At 43.5% G+C, this 20,066-nt stretch overlaps 2 protein-coding genes across 2 annotated transcripts in view; one reads left to right on the top strand and one right to left on the bottom strand.

Annotated features, from left to right (window-relative positions):
- The window catches only part of LOC124258578 (mesoderm-specific transcript homolog protein-like), a 54,691-nt gene extending 53,551 nt beyond the window's left edge, over positions 1–1,140 (top strand). The window contains exon 20 of the mRNA XM_046692642.1: positions 255–1,140. Coding sequence (XP_046548598.1) covers positions 255–393 — 139 coding nt within the window. The 3' untranslated portion in view covers positions 394–1,140. The remainder of the gene's footprint in view (positions 1–254) is intronic.
- Positions 1,141–2,797: 1,657 nt separating this feature from the next.
- LOC124258686 lies at positions 2,798–18,187 on the bottom strand. Its single transcript, XM_046692758.1, has 4 exons — positions 17,977–18,187; positions 5,820–5,919; positions 4,790–4,953; positions 2,798–3,599 (listed from the first exon to the last, which is right to left on the bottom strand). The coding sequence occupies exons 1-4, from the start codon at positions 18,035–18,037 to the stop codon at positions 3,589–3,591; spliced, it is 336 nt and encodes a 111-aa protein (XP_046548714.1). The 5' UTR covers positions 18,038–18,187; the 3' UTR covers positions 2,798–3,588.
- Positions 18,188–20,066: the final 1,879 nt, after the last annotated feature.

Genomic DNA, 20,066 nt, shown 5'->3' with positions numbered 1-20,066 from the left:
ACTGTGCCATAAAACTGATAACAACCAGTCACTACTGTATGCATGTAATTGTAATATATACTTCTTACAATATGATCAAGAACGATTGTATCTTATGACATGTTTATCTGTCATGGTCATGGTAGATTAGATATAGTCACATGACAAGTTCGGTGTTCTTCAACTGTTTTTGAGTGGTATGTGTCCAAGTAGATGTCACGTAGATCTTTTGATGACCTACTAATTTCCTCAGTTCATGTATTTGTTTGTTCCAGGAAAGTCGCTCCTCAACACAAGCTGGTTGTCCTGGACAAAAGTATTGGGCATTACCCACAGTGGGAGGACCCAGAGAATACTGGAAGAAGCTATGTAGAGTTTATTAAGGGGCTTAAGTCCAAGAAGCCAAAACAATGAGGGAAGATGTTTCCTGGTTCATTTGACTGTGAATCAAAAGATTCCCCAATTCTTGCTAAATTTTTGTCACTAGAACTGAAATAAGATATTTTAAAATCACTCTTATTCAGTACCTCCCTCAGTCAAGATGAATTAGAGTACAAGATCTTATTTAGGAAAGATCACATTTAGAGGATCTCTGTGAACCCTTAACATTGATTTCAGGAGTCACCATTTCTCTTTGATACATCTTCTAAACCATGGTGAAATGTCTGTAGTATCAGGCAATGATAGTCCTGTCAACATTATTTTTATTGAATGACACTTGCATAAAGATATTATATATTTTAGAGTTACGAAACCTCATTTAGGCCAGACCAATTTTATTTCTTGTTTTACGGATCCGTAACATGTGATTCTTTGGCATTTGATCTGCTACAAATTTGTAAACCACAGACTACTTTTTCCTGATGGTAGGGAATTATGGGACACTGTTGCTCTGAATGATGTCACTAACTTCACACTTTCTGGTACAGTATTTTGTGTTGATTTAATAGGGGTGTCACGATACATATGTTTCATGAATCGATATGTATCACGATACCCATGTCATGATTTGATACGTATCACGATATCTATTTTCGTGGCATTATTGCGTAAGTTTAGTTACGTTTTGAACATTAATATTTCATATTTTATAACTGTCCATGAAAAGATCAGCTTTTTCATTCTCAGAGATTAAAAAGTTCTAATTGCCCATCTTTGTGCATGAAAAATAATCATTTATAACTCTCATAACATCAAAAAACATGATACAATTGCATAATGTAAACGATACATAAACATATTTAAACCGATGCTTTCAAAACTAAATATTCATACAGTTTTGAATGTATCGATAATTGTATTGTCTTAGAAAAATGATTGATGTATCGTGGCATCCTTAGTTGATAATAAGCAGTCTGTGAAGTTGTTGTTATAATTATATTGTTGTTGTTTCATTGTTTATTTATCAGAATTGTATGTGATATGATGATGGAATGAATTTGCACAAGACGTCCAGGGGCGTCCCTTAGTTTGCACATACAATTTAGGGAGGGGCATTCATATTATACAATGCTTTCCATTAAATCATCATCACCCCCTAGCCATAAATCATGAACGGTTCCCAACAGCCATAGATCAAGTGCTAAACCCTGGGTTATCCACAGAGATGGGTCTTCATTCTATCAGTTAGCAATACCCTGGACAAGCTCCACAGCTTCAGTTTCAAGACTTTGTGGAAATGTCATGGCCTGTTCCTGAACATTCCAGTGTTGTCCAACCGAGAGAGTTAGAGAAACTTATTGTACAGATAAAGGGGCGTGATAGGGTCCTGGGGCTAGATATGTTGAGAGATTTACTTCAATGCACAACTGGGACAGTGAAGGGGGCGTGATAGGGTCCTGGGGCTAGATATGTTGAGAGATTTACTTCAATGCACAACTGGGACAGTGAGAAGTTCAAGAAAACCAAATTGTCTCATATTGCTTTTGTAAATCTGGCAAGCCATGTGAGTGAGTGAGTGAGTTTAGCCTTAAGCCGCACTCAGCAATATTTCAGCTATATGGCGGCGGTCTGTAAATGGTAGAGTCTGGACCAGACAGTCCAGTGATCAACATCATGAGCATCGATCTACGCAATTGGGATACAATGACATGTATCAACCAAGTCAGCGAGCCTGACCACACGATGACATTGTCAAGCCATGTGAAATGAACTAAAGTCAAGTAAAGAATTTGTGTGCCCTGTAATGTTTTGAATAGTTAGAAGAAATCATCGGGTGCAGTTTGTTATGGGTAATGAGTTTCAAGGTCATTTGTTTGGGAGAAATCTGCATGTGTGATATATTTATGAATGAACATTAAACTGCTCAATTAATCATTTATGAGATTTACAATGATTATTTTTTGACAGTTACATCCACAGGAATAAATTATTTCATATTTTTGCACATACTGGGGTTATGTTTTTGTATTCTGTTGATCCTGTGCAAATTCCATACCTTTGACTTCCTATGTTGCACAGCTTCTATTCATGATCTGGAGTAAGGGTGTGGCAAAGGAATGGCAGATGTCTCTTTAACTCACTCACTCACTTTTCATGTGCATGAGGGGCACAGGAGGCCAAGCCGTTTAAATTGCTGTAATACACTCTGAAGAGTTGCTTCCCTTGGATACCCCAGATCCTTTGGTTGTGGGTTCGAATCCTGGATTGTTTTGTTTCTAAGTTTGTCAGCACCTCACCTATACTCTTGGCTTTCACCACAAGGCTTCACCCAGATCGGCATCACCTTCCTCCCTGGAAGCTGCTCATGTATGTGTGAATATACTTCCTGACATATATGGTCGTTTATCTCAGTTTAACTGAAACATGACATACATGATTACCATGTATAACACATTTATATAACAATGTTAGAAATATATTACACAATTCCTCTAAAAAGGTATAAACGCCCCAGTTTGTATTGTTTCTCAACATAACATATGTACTATAAGCCAATGATTCAATTTAAGGTGTGAATGATATAAATTTTAAACATTTTTCAAAATAAAAAAATTATGAAACAATGGTGTTAACAGTGTCGACATTGCCAGGGAGACCCTCCCAGCGTTACAACGTTTTCCAACCCCTGTGCTGGAGACGACGTTCAACATGGCCACTACTGCTTGTCACCCCTACAAACACTACTATGTGAGGATTCTGTTAGTATTGACCCAAGGAACCTGTGTTCGTTGTAAAAGGCGACTAAATGATTATATGTTTAGATCGGATGAAAAGGTGTCACCCTATGATCCTGTCCCCTTGGTCGTTGCACATGGTAATAATCACTGAGTTTTCTCGTCCAAAATCCACCAAGCTGCTGCCATAAAACTTGAATGTTGATGAAAAGCGGAATCGAACTACAAACTACATGCCACCATATACATTGTAGTCAGTTACATATATCCGAGCACATTACATGTTTGTAAGCTTAATTAATATGATTTGCAGGAAGCAGGTGTATTTATAAATGAGTTATTCCTAATATTGGTAAATGATACTCAGGTTTATGACACAATGAAAGCCTTCATCTATCACTGATCTGTCTGAGATGCTTGAAAGAAACCATGAAGTGTCCTCAGTGATGAATATATATGATGCGTAGGCTACCAGTTGTCATGGCGATTGTCCCTACCAGTAATCTGAAACATGACAAAACGTAAACTGCTACAGACAGAAAACTAGTATATGTTCTTCAAGACATACGAGTTTTCTCTGAAAGGATGGCTTGTCCGTTACTTTGTGGTAACACATCTTTTCAGGGTAAACAATGTTTGTGTAAGACGAGACTACGATATATCTTTAGATTTAGACTGAATCAGAATCCATTAACTGGATCAGAAAGTAAAACTCTCCGATAAAGCATCGTTGTAAGGTGGTTCAGCTTTGTTACTTTAGGTCTATAGCGTGGATTTTAATTGAGTAAACTCGTGAAGATCCAGGTAAGAATCGGTCTTCAGCAACCCATGCTTGTCGTAAGAGGCGACTAACGGGATCGAGTGGTCAGACTCACTGACTGGGTTGACACATGTCATCGCATCCTAATGTGTAGATTCATGCTCATGCTGCTGATCACTGGATTGTCTGGTCCAGACTGGATTATTTACAGACAACCGCCATGTAGCTGGAATATTGCTGAGTGTAGCCTTAAGCAACAAACATTCAATCAATTTAACTGAGCAAACGTATTCTATTCTTTACTGATGTGTTCTTGATTTTGATCCATTTTGTTTCAGTCTAAATATACTATTTCACCGTCCATAGATATCATATATGAATATCTGGTTCTGCATGATCGCAAGTTGGCTGTAATAGGGCCGTGTGCCATTTAGACAGATATTGATGTAAAATCGAACTTATAAGACATTTCCTGATCCACTCATTAACATTTAACCACAGTGGCTCGGCAATCTGACACTAGTATGACTGGTGTAATTCAACCATCAGTAGACATCAGCTTTCAGTTTCTTGGATCGAAATGTATTTTGCACGACAATGTACTTATCCCGAAGCATGAAACCTCATTTCATATAGAAGTAGATAAGAGAAACTATCTTAGCATGCGATCATAACAAGCTTTTTGCAAAACATATGCCCTATGAATGCAACCGATCACCCAAGAAAACATGCGCAGGCACACGCACACGCACGTACACACACACGCAGACATACACATATACTCGCATGCAGTCTCCATAAATTAACCACATACAATAACGTAAGAACTAGATTTTGTATCATGGAATGTATTATCTCAAAATATGAATTTGTGACAAAGGGTTGAACTACATGGATTCCAAGCTGCTACGTATTTAAATGGAAGTGTACCAACCTATGGTCCCCACTGATGTCGGTGGTGGAGGACCCTTGGTGACGAATCTGGAAAACCCAGTGACACGTCCATGGGGAGCTGGCGTTAGGAAAGCTATGAGAGTGCATGCAACCACAACGAGTAGGACCACACCCAGTATGACAAGCGGGACAATGCCATGTACCCTAAATATACAGAATAATTGGTATGCCTCGTGTAAGAATTCCTGGAGAGAACACATGAGTCTGTCTACATGTTGTTTGTTTGTTGTTTAATGCGGCACAGTAAACAACAAGGAAACAAACGCCTCACCCCAGCAACATTCCAGCTATATGGATGCAGTCTGTAAGTAATCGTGTCTAGACCAGACAATCCAGTGATCTACACCATGATCTTCGATCTACGCAATTGGGATACGATGACATGTGTCAACCAAGTCAGCAAGCTTGACCACCCGATCCCGTTTGTCCATACGCATTGGTTGGTGAAGACCAATTCGAACCTTCAAGGTTCTTCAGGGGTTCGTCTAAAGCAAGTATTTAACATCAACTAGTGCTTTGATTCTTTGATGGCTATTCATTATTGGCTAGCATGGAGCTCAATGCGCCACAAATCACTATGCAGAGATGCCTCCCTTATAGGCATACCAACAACCTATGTATGCCGTTCGTGCTAATCACACGCAATGTTTATAGGTTCATATCTGCACTCAAGCGTTCGTATTTCCGCATCACTTCGGGGTTTCATCCCCGAGGAAGAGTGTGAGTGAGTGAGTTTTATTTTTCCGCCGTTTTTAGCAATATTCCAGCAATATCACGGTGGGAGACACCAGAGTCTTCAACGCGAACGCTTTAATCACTAGACTTAATTCCTTATATTCTGCAAGTGCTTATATATAGTTTAGATGTACAAACAATATAATTTGTCAGTCATTATGTCAGAAGCCTGAAAATAACAGTACCTATACCCTAAATAATGATTAGTTGTTGAAAGGTGTTAAAAGGTGATTCTACAAGACGCTTCTGTTTGAGCATAAATGATCCCTTCTTACCATAACTTCCATTCCAGCTGTGTACAACACCGGGTGTTAAACATACAGCACCCATGGTTACACGTCTCCTTCTCATCCCCACACGTCTCTGCTGCAACCACTGAAACATACAGCTCCCATGGCTACACGTCTCCTTCTCATCCCCACACGTCTCTGCTGCAACCACTGAAACATACAGCACCCATGGTTACACGTCTCCTTCTCTCATCCACCACACGTCTCTGCTGCAACCACTGAAACATACAGTAGCCATGGTTACGCGTCTGCTCTTCTGAAACATACAGCACGTCTCTGCTGCAACCACTGAAACATACAGTAGCCATGGTTACACGTCTCCTTCTCACCACCACACGTCTCTGCTGCAACCACTGAAACATACAGTAGCCATGGTTACACGTCTCCTTCTCACCACCACACGTCTCTGCTGCAACCACTGAAACATACAGCAGCCATGGTTACACGTCTCCTTCTCACCACCACACGTCTCTGCTGCAACCACTGGAAACATACAGCACCCATCGTTACATCGTCTCCTTCTCACCACCACACGTCTCTGCTGCAACCACTGAAACATACAGCACCCATCGTTACACGTCTCCTTCTCATCACCACACGTCTCTGCTGCAACCACTGAAACATACAGCACCCATCGTTACACGTCTCCTTCTCACCACCACACGTCTCTGCTGCAACCACTGAAACATAAAGCACCCATCGTTACATCGTCTCTTCTCACCACCACACGTCTCTGCTGCAACCACTGAAACACACAGCACCCATCGTTACACGTCTCCTTCTCACCACCACACGTCTCTGCTGCAACCACTGAAACATACAGCACCCATCGTTACACGTCTCCTTCTCATCCCCACACGTCTCTGCTGCAACCACTGAAACATACAGCACCCGTAGATACACGTCTCCTTCTCATCCCCACACGTCTCTGCTGCAACCACTGAAACATACAGCACCCATCGTTACACGTCTCCTTCTCATCCCCACACGTCTCTGCTGCAACCACTGAAACATACAGCACTCATGGTTACAACGTCTCTGCTGCAACCACTGAAACATACAGCACCCATGGTTACACGTCTCCTTCTCATCCCCACACGTCTCTGCTGCAACTGAAACATACAGCACCCATAGATACACGTCTCCTTCTCATCCCCACGTCTCTGCTGCAAACCACTGGAAACATACAGCACCCATAGATACACGTCTCCTTCTCATCCCCACACGTCTCTGCTGCAACCACTGAAAGATAGAGTAGCCATGGTTACACGTCTCCTTCTCATCCCCACACGTCTCTGCTGCAACCACTGAAACATACAGTAGCCATGGTTACACGTCTCCTTCTCATCCCTACACTTCTCTGCTGCAACCACTGAAACATACAGTAGCCATGGTTACACGTCTCCTTCTCATCCCCACACTTCTCTGCTGCAACCACTGAAACATACAGCAGCCATGGTTACACGTCTCCTTCTCATCCCTACACGTCTCTGCTGCAACCACTGAAACATACAGCACTCATGGTTACACGTCACCTTCTCATCCCCACACGTCTCTGCTGCAACCACTGAAACATAGAGTAGCCATGGTTACACGTCTCCTTCTCATCTCCACACTTCTCTGCTGCAACCACTGAAACATACAGCACTCATAGATACACGTCTCCTTCTCATCCCCACACTTCTCTGCTGCAACAATTGAAACATACAGCAGCCATGGTTACACGTCTCTGCTGCAACCACTGAAACATACAGTAGCCATGGTTACACGTCTCCTTCTCATCCCCACACATCTCTGCTGCAACCACTGAAACATACAGCACTCTTGGTTACACGCCTCTGCTGCAACCACTGAAACATACAGTAGCCATGGTTACAGTTCTCCTTCTCATCCCCACACATCTCTGCTGCAATCACTGAAACATACAGCACTGATAGATACACGTCTCCTTCTCATCCCCATACTTCTCTGCTGCAACCACTGAAACATAAAGCACCCATCGTTACACGTCTCCTTCTCACCACCACACGTCTCTGCTGCAACCACTGAAACACACAGCACCCATCGTTACACGTCTCCTTCTCACCACCACACGTCTCTGCTGCAACCACTGAAACATACAGCACCCATCGTTACACGTCTCCTTCTCATCCCCACACGTCTCTGCTGCAACCACTGAAACATACAGCACCCGTAGATACACGTCTCCTTCTCATCCCCACACGTCTCTGCTGCAACCACTGAAACATACAGCACCCATCGTTACACGTCTCCTTCTCATCCCCACACGTCTCTGCTGCAACCACTGAAAGATACAGTAGCCATGGTTACACGTCTCTGCTGCAACCACTGAAACATACAGCACCCATCGTTACACGTCTCCTTCTCATCCCCACACGTCTCTGCTGCAACCACTGAAACATACAGCACCCGTAGATACACGTCTCCTTCTCATCCCCACACGTCTCTGCTGCAACCACTGAAACATACAGCACCCATAGATACACGTCTCCTTCTCATCCCCACACGTCTCTGCTGCAACCACTGAAAGATAGAGTAGCCATGGTTACACGTCTCCTTCTCATCCCCACACGTCTCTGCTGCAACCACTGAAACATACAGTAGCCATGGTTACACGTCTCCTTCTCATCCCTACACTTCTCTGCTGCAACCACTGAAACATACAGTAGCCATGGTTACACGTCTCCTTCTCATCCCCACACTTCTCTGCTGCAACCACTGAAACATACAGTAGCCATGGTTACGTCTCCTTCTCATCCCTACACGTCTCTGCTGCAACCACTGAAACATACAGCACTCATGGTTACATCGTCACCTTCTCATCCCCACACGTCGCCCTGCTGCAACCACTGAAACATAGAGTAGCCATGGTTACACGTCTCCTTCTCATCTCCACACTTCTCTGCTGCAACCACTGAAACATACAGCACTCATAGATACACGTCTCCTTCTCATCCCCACACTTCTCTGCTGCAACAATTGAAACATACAGCAGCCATGGTTACGCGTCTCTGCTGCAACCACTGAAACATACAGTAGCCATGGTTACACGTCTCCTTCTCATCCCCACACATCTCTGCTGCAAACACTGAAACATAAAGTAGCCATGGTTACAGTTCTCCTTCTCATCCCCACACATCTCTGCTGCAATCACTGAAACATACAGCACTGATAGATACACGTCTCCTTCTCATCCCCATACTTCTCTGCTGCAACCACTGAAACATACAGCACTCTTGGTTACACGCCTCTGCTGCAACCACTGAAACATACAGTAGCCATGGTTACAGTTCTCCTTCTCATCCCCACACATCTCTGCTGCAATCACTGAAACATACAGCACTGATAGATACACGTCTCCTTCTCATCCCCATACTTCTCTGCTGCAACCACTGAAACATACAGCACTCATGGTTACACGTCTCCTTCTCATCCCCACACATCTCTGCTGCAATCACTGAAACATACAGCACTGATAGATACACGTCTCCTTCTCATCCCCATACTTCTCTGCTGCAACCACTGAAACATACAGCACTCATGGTTACACGTCTCCTTCTCATCCCACACTTCTCTGCTGCAACCACTGGAAACATACAGCACTGATAGATACACGTCTCCTTCTCATCCCCATACTTCTCTGCTGCAACCACTGAAACATACAGCACTCATAGATACACGTCTCCTTCTCATCCCCACACTTCTCTGCTGCAACCACTGAAACATACAGCACTGATAGATACACGTCTCCTTCTCATCCCCACACGTCTCTGCTGCAATCACTGAAACATACAGCACTCATGGTTACACGTCTCCTTCTCATCTCCACACTTCTCTGCTGCAACCACTGAAACATACAGTAGCCATCGTTACACGTCTCCTTCTCATCTCCACACTTCTCTGCTGCAACCACTGAAACATACAGTAGCCATCGTTACACGTCTCCTTCTCATCCCCATACTTCTCTGCTGCAACCACTGAAACATACAGCACTCATAGATACACGTCTCCTTCTCATCCCCACATTTCTCTGCTGCAACCACTGAAACATACAGCACTGATAGATACACGTCTCCTTCTCATCCCCATACTTCTCTACTGCAACCACTGTAATATACAGCACTCTTGGTTACACGTCTCTGCTGCAACCACTGAAACATACAGTAGCCATGGTTACACGTCTCCTACTCATCCCCACACGTCTCTGCTGCAATCACTGAAACATACAGCACTCATGGTTACACGTCTCCTTCTCATCCCCACACGTCTCTGCTGCAATCACTGAAACATACAGCACTCATGGTTACACGTCTCCTTCTCATCTCCACACTTCTCTGCTGCAACCACTGAAACATACAGTAGCCATCGTTACACGTCTCCTTCTCATCCCCACACTTCTCTGCTGCAACCACTGAAACATACAGCACTCTGCGATATCACCTACCTGCCGCGATGGACCAACATCAACGCAAGCAACCAGATAGCTGACGGCTACTACAACTTAACTGACGGCTAAGCTACGAGGTCTTCAAACCCTTGGGAGCCGAACTCAAGATGAACGACTCAAACGGCACAGTGGTGTTAACCAACAACGGAATAAACCCCTTGAGGCTCGGCCGACCATTGGCGAGGACACTCGGTATGCCGCCTGACGAGATAAAACCCACAACTACCGTCACAGGCACGAAGTTACCCGACCTAGTACCGTACCGAGAGCTGTGCATTCATCTCGGTCAGCTGAGCACAACGGACAACATTCAAGGTGATCACCCTTCCACGATACTGAGAGCCGTACCGGTGAAAACGGAGAAGTACAACGACGGCAGAACCGAGTCGTTTTCACCGCGGCAGTACAAGAGGTTAACTCGGGGCACCATCCCTGAGTTGGTAATATCGGTTTTAGATATAAAGCATAATCCTGTGAATATAGGATACCTCAGCATAACGCTGCACATAAAATGACTAGCGCACAAGGTCCCGGAATGAAGTTGAAAAAATGCGTCAATGTGGGGATCTCCGACCTCGGGGACACACGCTGATTCGACGACCTCGGAGTAGATGGTAAACTGTACACCTTGCAGCTTAGAAACAGCATTTACAAACGCGTTGAAGTCCCCCTCCATCGGTAGAACCCTAGGTGATATAGTAGATACCTCAGGAGCGGCCCTCAACACTCGGTTCGACCTAGTCCGCATCGGTGATGATAGATGGTCGGTATACCCATCGTTCGGAGGCAAACTGTTCGACTTAGAAGATGTTGAGAGCACGACCGTCGCCCGAAACAAGCAGTATACCCTCGTCTTCACCGACGACGACAAGTGGGTATTGTTACCCGCTCAAGTCGACTGGTTTCTCAACATTAGTCTCGGCTCCCCCCTACGTGTTCACGGAGAACAAAGACAACTACCTAAACAAAGTCGTGAACAACGGAACCCTGCTCGTGGCTTACGTCCCGGCGCAGAGGCGTAGCGTAGTCATCAGCCCACTCTCCAGTATGGCAGCCCACATGCTGTCGAGCAAGCCCGGGATGCAAAACGTGGCATTGCAGGTGGTGTCTGAATTCGAAGGCGTGGTCAACATCCTGGAGAGTCTACCGGCGAACTCCACGCTGGTCATCCAAGTCTACCTAGGGGAACCATCGCAGGATGAAGTCGAAATCGTGAAGGGAATCAAACTCCGGTGGGTGAAACGGCACCAGTATCAGGTTTGCACTGTTTACGTGCGGGTGGGTGTCGACTCCCACACCAGTCTGCAGGGGGTCACCGTGACCGTGGAAGACACGATATCACTCACCAAGATCTTCCTACCCGACAACATTCACTTCATGGGGGTGAAGTGCACCCCTGAGAAATTATCAGAAAAACAATTGGAAACTATCTCGTAATAGTATTATAGCAATGTCCAATCGTCATCGGCCCAACGCCACGCTTAACGACCTAGGGGACACGAAGGGGTTCGATCTGCCCGGTGAGGAGGACGCCTTGTACGCCCTACACTTGAAAGACAACGTGTATAGTCGGGTGTCCCTGGCAGACGACTTTAGAGAGCCCAAATGGTTGATCAACATGACCCTCACCGCACCTTATATCTCGTTAAACAAAGATAGGTATATCTCCGAAATTAGGAACAACGGTATCTTGCCCGGGGCTTTCATTCCGGGGTTTGGTATACGTGCTCAGCTAACACCGGATCACACGAGCAACATGTTAGTTTCACCCTTGAAGGGGGAGTTAAGGTTTGACGTCCTCGATTCCCAATCGGGGCTTATGACTGTGAGACCAGGCTCCACACTCATCATAGAATTCCATCTCAGAATAACCCCTTATAGTACAACAGAACTACAACTTTTACCCGGGGTGATAATATACTGGGATCTCCCGACCAGTGACCAACGTTACCGTGTCGTCATACAACCGGACCCCTCAACGGGTTATATAGGCCCCTTAGTAATCTCCTATGGGGTTCGTGCGGGCGCAAAGTTACCTATTAGCCTCTCACCTATTTCCCTGCACGAGGATCTAAACCTTATAAGCCTCAAGTACATTGATCACCTATTAAATGAAGCCCAATTAAAACAATATTTCATAAGATATATTATATGCACACAGGATGGCGCTGTACCCAGTCGTAGAAGAAGTAGCGAAGACCCTGGAAACCGTAGACGGGTTCCGCTTGAGGCAGTTATGCGACGTAAAACGCCAACTAGAACAAGACCGCGACACACGGAAAGCACTATGTAAGAAGTACCATAGAGCTTTCAATATCGTGGACGGGGCTGATACTGTCCTTACGACAACCAGCATGGGACTAGGGGCGGCAGGTGTTGGGTTGTTAGCCACCATCGTGGCCGCACCTATAGTGCTAGGCATTGAAATAACAGCTGGGGTTGTAGGGGTGGTAGGGTTGGTGTTTAAGTTTGCATCCCGAAGATTGCATCGTAAGGCATTGAAACACGATGAGATCAGGGTTCTGGCTGAAGCAAAGCTGAACACGGTAAGTGAGCGTATTTCCACGGCACTCACAGACAGTAAGATCTCAGAGGAGGAGTTTCGTTCAATCCTCTCTGAACTCGACAAGTACCGTAAGATGAAACAAGAAATCCGGTCCAAGTCTCGTAAGTCTGCTATCAGCGAAGACGAGAGAAAAAAGTACATAGAACAAGGGGTACGAAAAGACCAGCAAGCTTTCATTACGAACACCAAAGAGATCATAGGCGATTCACATTAAACTGTTTCCTCGAGGTCAACACGACACAGGGCGATCACAATAGTGTCACGTGATCAGGAAAGTGCTAGTTCGCGGTCATAGTGACCGGGAAGTTAACTGGGGATTCAAAAGTAGTATATACAATGGCGGCGAGATCTAAGGGACTGACAAAAGCTTTATTTATGAAATAAAGCTTTACAGCGACCTTTCTTGAAAGTGATCTCGGACTATCATTGTATATACTACAGCACCCATGGTTACACGTCTCCTTCTCATCCCCACACTTCTCTGCTGCAACCACTGAAACATACAGCACTCATGGTTAAACGTCTTTGCTGCAACCACTGAAACATACAGCACTCATGGTTACACGTCTCCTTCTCATCCCCACACGTACTGCTGCAATCACTGAAACGTCTCTGCTGCAGCCACTGAAACATACAGTCTCCTTCTCATCCCCACACGTCTCTGCTGCAACCACTGAAACATACAGCAGCCATGGTTACACGTCTCCTTCTCATCCCCACACGTCTCTGCTGCAACCACTGAAACATACAGCACTCATGGTTACACGTCTCTGCTGCAACCACTGAAACATACAGCACTCATGGTTACACGTCTCCTTCTCATCCCCACACGTCTCTGCTGCAACCACTGAAACATACAGCACCCATGGTTACACGTCTCTGCTGCAACCACTGAAACATCATCACGTCTCCTTATCATCCCCACATCGTCTCTGCTGCCCACTGAAACATACAGCACTCATGGTTACACGTCTCTGCTGCAACCACTGAAACATACAGCACCCATGGTTACACGTCTCTGCCTTCTCATCCCCACACGTCTCTGCTGCAACCACTGACCACTGAAACATACAGCACCCATGGTTACATCGCACACGTCTCTGCTGCAACCACTGAAACATACAGCACCGTCGTCTCTGCTGCAACCACTGAAACTCATCCCCACACGTCTCTGCTTCAACCACTGAAACATACAGCACCCATGGTTACACGTCTCTGCTGCAACCACTCACAGCCCCATGTTTACACGTCTCTGCTGCAACCACTGAAACATAACGTCTCTGCTGCAACCACTGAAACATACAGCACTCATGGTTACACGTCTCTGCTGCAACCACCACATACAGAGCCATGGTTACATCTCGCATCTCATGGTTACACGTCTCTGCTGCAACCACTGAAACATACAGCACTCATGGTTACACGTCTCTGCTGCAACCACTGAAACATACAGCACCCATGGCTACACGTCTCTGCTGCAACCACTGAAACATACAGCACCCATGGTTACACGTCTCTGCTGCAACCACTGAAACATACAGCACCCCACACGTCTCTGCTGCAACCACTGAAACATACAGCACATGGCGTCTCTGCTGTTACTGAAACATACAGCACCCATGGTTACACGTCTCTGCTGCAACCACTGAAACATACAGCACCCATGGCTACACGTCTCTGCTGCAACCACTGAAACATACAGCACTCATGGTTACACGTCTCTGCTGCAACCACTGAAACATACAGCACCCATGGTTACACGTCTCTGCTGCAACCACTGAAACATACAGCACCCATTGTTACACGTCTCCTCACCCCCACGCGTCTCTGCTGCAACCACTGAAACATACAGCACCAATGGTTACAAGTCTCTGCTGCAACCACTGAAACATACAGCACTCATGGTTACACGTCTCCTTCTCATCCCCACACGTCTCTGCTGCAACCACTGAAACATACAGCACTCATGGTTACACGTCTCCTTCTCATCCCAAACCACTGAAACAAACAACATCGTCGCCATGTTGACGTGAATGCTACATGATTTCATTCTGTGACATTTGTTATGTTTAATTACTTGTCTCTGCATGTGCTCCCGAGGTGGCATGGTCGGCTCTCCCTTCTTCAAACACCTGATATTTAACTGTTGGTTGTGATTCATACATGCTTTTGACATAGTCGGAATCGTACCATGGAGCTTTTTAAAGTACACAAAAACTTACACGATTACAATGTTATCAGTCTAGTGAAGGTTACAAGAATATATCATACAATAGCTATGACAACCTGGTATTATGATGTGATACATATGTTAATAAACTGGCGTAGCCGGAAATAATGTATATTAGAAGCTCAAACTACCCTTCTGTGTTTCTCTGTCTTATAATATAGTTTTGAGGAAATTGAAAAGCTCCCAAAAGGCTCGCATAGTATCATTTTATTCCCAAAATATACTAAGTGAAAAAATAAGGGATCACATTAAAGGACAAGTATTCCTTTATGTTTTCCAAGGTTTCTTCACAAGTTTTGTATCACATAGCTCGTGAAGAAACCTGGACAAAATTAAGGGAACACTTGTGCTTTCATGTGATCTCTTATTTTTGTCCCTCAGTATATCCTGTTAACGATATACGGAAATACACGCGGTCATTAACATCTAAATTTGATAATTAATCTTAGGTATATAAATTCAGGTTTCCCCTTTGATGCCAGCCACACGTGATATTGGCATGTGTGCACATACGATATTCTGCCTCAACCAAAACTTGTGATTTATAAAAATAATCACCATTACCTGTTTGTGGCTGAAGCTGAAACACACAATCTGAAACGATGGTGATGTGTTTTATAGGGTATCACAGTTTGTGACCTAACGTTTGCAGTGTTTCAGGGAATGTTTTCTGATGATGATGATGATGATGATGGTGGTGGTGGTGGTGGTGATGCTTATAATGATGTTAGTAATTTTGTTGTCGAATCCATTTTGTAAGTGCGTGCTGTCTTCAGCCCTGCAGTTTATATGCATAGTCAACACGTTTCGCAGTTTTACCGTGGTGACTTTCATCTCGAACACAATATATGTCATCGTCATGATAACTTCTAGCTTGGACTTAAACCAGTAAATAATTTTAAGCCTCATTTGTAATAAATATAATATACTCAGCACACCCTTTGTGCTATAAATAATAGTCAATCCTTTACCCTTTTATTTTCAGATACATGTCTGGTATTTGAAGGACCGTGCTCCATAGAAATACTCTTCACAGGAAAGGGCTGCCATACATTCTCAACCACCTGTTACACATGCCAGAATTTTCCTTTTTCAATTTCCAAATGTTCAAGTACAATGCTGAATTTGTGCTGTCAAGCTACAGAACCCTGCTTTCTGATTGGCTCATGTCTTCATCATATTCGTCATGTTAAAGGTCGGTCAGAACTTTGAATAGAAGGAGGGAGGAAAATATGCGTTATTCACTTTTTCCCCGACTAGGCCTTTTAATTTAGTCCACAAATCATCATCCAAAATACCATTTTACAGGTAATTTTTTTTATAAAAAATGCATATTATCAACAGATTTAGAAACGTTGTAAGTTACGTCACAATCTACAATGGGTGGTAACAACTGCCTACAGTACTGTTCAAACGAGAAGAAGACCGCCTCCGTGGTGTAGCGGTTAGAGCGTCCGCCTGGAGAGCGGAAGGTTGCAGGTTCGATCCCCGACCGCGTCATACCAAAAGACGTTAAAATTTGGTACTTGTTGGTCCCTGTCTGGCGCTCGGCATTAATGGGTACAACAAGGACTGGTCGGCCCGGAGTCAGTATAATGTGTCTGAGTGGGGTATTCATGCTTCACTGCGGCATGGTATCTCAGTGGGCTAGCACTATAAAACCAGCTTAAGTCTGGGCTAGTACAAGCAGCCGCACATACACATACACACGCATGCACATCGTCATATGAGCGAAATATTCTCAAGCACGACGTTAAACCCAATTCCACCTCACCTTACCTCACCTCACCTCACCTCACCTCAAACGAGAAGATACAGAAGGATTGCATTGCCATAGCGATTGCGCAATTGACAATCAAAGCTATGAATGAACTCGTAAAAACAGTAAACTTTCAACAAGAGTACAGGCATGAAACATGTAATGAGAAAATCCTATATCAATTATTTTGGATATCAGTCAGGATAAAAGAAACAGGATGAATTGTATATGACGTTTTTCATAAAATATATTATGTACGCGAACCTATTCAAGGTAAAAATGACACTATTTTCTCTCCTGTAAACTCATCTATTTCGGATGATTTTACCCAAAGTGGTAAAACAAAAGTTGGGGAAAACAATAGCCATAGAATATTTAACAATCAAACTTTAGTTTAGTTCAAACTATGAAATAAACCCCAAACCGTTTTATTTCTATTTCCGGGAGTACTTTAACATAAATAAAATCAAAAGAGCATGTCTCATATCGTTGTTTTGCATATGCATGCATAAGATCGCTCAGCGCTTTTCTGAGCTATCTAAAACGTTCTATTTCACTGCACATGAATAGGCTGCAACACTAGACTGGTACTGGGTTGGTTTCAAACCTGACAATGCCACTGCACAACAGGTTGTTCTTCCTGTTTGTAGTGGTGGCAGCCATACCGCTCCGGCTGTCTATACGTGGACTGTTACATTGCAACACATACTGCACACACAACTCGAATGCAACTTCTGCATCACACATTTGCCACACATGTACTGAAAACCATGGTAACCGAATGATACAAATTTGACAATGTGTCCAATCATGTCATGTAAAGTCAAGGACGAGACAGCTAAGACTTTTCCGTTGTTCCAGTTCACGTCCTGACACCATAAACTACTTTAATGGAATCTAATCTTCTAATGAACGTAAGATATCATTTATTATCGTATAAGTAAATATTGTTAAGTGTGGACTACTTGTCGTACGATGAATACTTACACGATCAATGGTCATATTGACCTGAATCTAGACTCGATCTTGTGTAGCCTTCAACGATTCAGTGGCTTGTTAATGACGCAATGTACTTTATAATATTCCGTATTAACAACGAGGATTGGAAAGCAAACTTACTTGACATTGTTTCAGAGAGGAACATAAGGAGCAGCACCGACGTGTACAGTTTGACAGCCATGACTGGTAGTTGCAGCTGGTCAATGCAATCGTTGATTTGAAGTTGATATTGCTGGCATATGTATTGATCAACGCACTATATCGCGCGCCGCTTGAATGCGTACAATGCGAGCCTGCATAGAGGAAGCTCTCAGACTCACCTCAAGTGAAGACTGTATGCTTGTCGATGTTGTTCTGCTATGAAGGGTTGAATCAGATTGTGTGTTTGTGAATGAATGAATGAATGGTTTATTCTCATGAAGATCACGCAATAGTGACATAGAGAAAAATACAAATGTACAGATTTGTTTCATGGGAGCATACGTAGTCCGGTTTTCACATAGTTGCTTATTTTTAACAATAGTGCTTTATGCGTACAACACATGAGGGATATAAATTTATCTAATGATGGATAATTACAATAATAGTTTGGTAGAAATGAATTTCTTACATTACTTAAACATGGACAATATAACATGAAGTGAAGTTCATCTCCTATTGTGTTCTTACACAGTGTACATAATCTTTCTTCTTTAATAATATTATACTATCTACCTGTTTCTATTGAAAGTTTATGGTTACAAGTTCTAATATAAGTAAGCCAAATGCGTACATTTAATGGGAGGTGTAATAGATAACTTTCAAGGTATGGAGATATCTTAAACATATTATAATAGTGGCCTTTAGTAGATTTCGATTTACATTCGTTGCAGTGTTGAGAAAACTGGTTACATAATATAGACTTAAGGTTACTTTTAAGCCAAATCTTACTTGTACAGGTTTGAGACATCCATATATAGTTTAAGCCAGAACATTCCAAAATTGTTTTAACAACATTGATAAGAGGTAAATATATGTTTGGGTCATTCGTTTTCATTGTAAACATGATCCGATATAAAATACTAGACAATGTGCTAGTTGATGAGATTAGTTTGCACCAATATGAAATGATTCTAACCTTTATAAGTATATCTGTTGGATATCTTCCCAGTTCACCATATATCATAAAATCTGGTGTTGATTGCTTAACTTTTAATATATATATACAAAATTTTAAATGAACCCTTTCTAAGATAGTACTCTTCTCAAAGCCCCAGACTACGTACGTGTACGTGTTGCGTTGCGAAGCTATGTTGTCATTAAGAATTAAATCAGGGTTTCGGGAGCTGATTAGCCTTATACGCAATTGTAATGCACAGCTACCTCCCTTAGCTGCGCCAGGATCCGAAGAGTTAGATTCCCAGGTTTGCCTCGTTTACTTTCTTTAGTGGGTATTACATAAATGTCACGGGCTTCGCAAAAGTGTTAACATACCGCTGCTGATGGTGTTGTTGGTTATTTTTATTCTTGTGTGTGTGGTGCTGAACATGGCTGACTGACTGACTGAGTTTGGTTTTACGCCGCTTTTAGCAATATTCCAGTAACATCACGGCGGGGGACACCAGAAATGGGCTTCACACATTGTACCCATGTGGGGATTCGAACACGGGTCTTCGGCGTGACGAGCCAAAGCTTTAACCACTAGGCTACCCCACCGCCCTGCTGAACATGGAAGTGGAATACTGTACAGAGTAGAGTTAAACCCAACTCATACATATCTTGCTGTGGAATAAGAGCATGCTGATTCATACGAGTAGTTCATAAACTCAGTAATGCCCTGGGTTTTTATTAATAGAATTCTTGATAAGCAAAATGTCCACACAACTGTTTGTCTTTAAATCCACTGATGATTTATGCGGGATGTGTACCACCTCATAAAAAGACGGTACAAAGTGTGTAAAATAATAATAGAAGTTTTCATTTCTTGTTATGTTTTGACAAGTAATCTGTTCAATTCTAATAAAGTCTTTGGCAATTTGCAAGCAGACATGGGAACATCTGAGTCGGAACCAGAAAAGGTTCCTGTACAGCTGAAACTATATTCCCACTGCAGTGCTTAAACCTCGCGTGGCTCTTCAGCAACCCATGCTTCCCGTAAGAGGCGACTAACGGGATCGAGTGGTCAGGACTTGTTTGACACATGTCATCGCGCATCCCAATTGCGTAGGGCG

The sequence above is a fragment of the Haliotis rubra genome, unplaced genomic scaffold (assembly GCF_003918875.1).
Source record: "Haliotis rubra isolate DU_JTF1 unplaced genomic scaffold, ASM391887v1 Scf7, whole genome shotgun sequence".
Classification (NCBI taxonomy): Eukaryota; Metazoa; Mollusca; class Gastropoda; order Lepetellida; family Haliotidae; genus Haliotis; species Haliotis rubra.
Note: the sequence above shows the minus strand (reverse complement) of the source record. Positions and strands in the feature narration are given on the sequence as shown.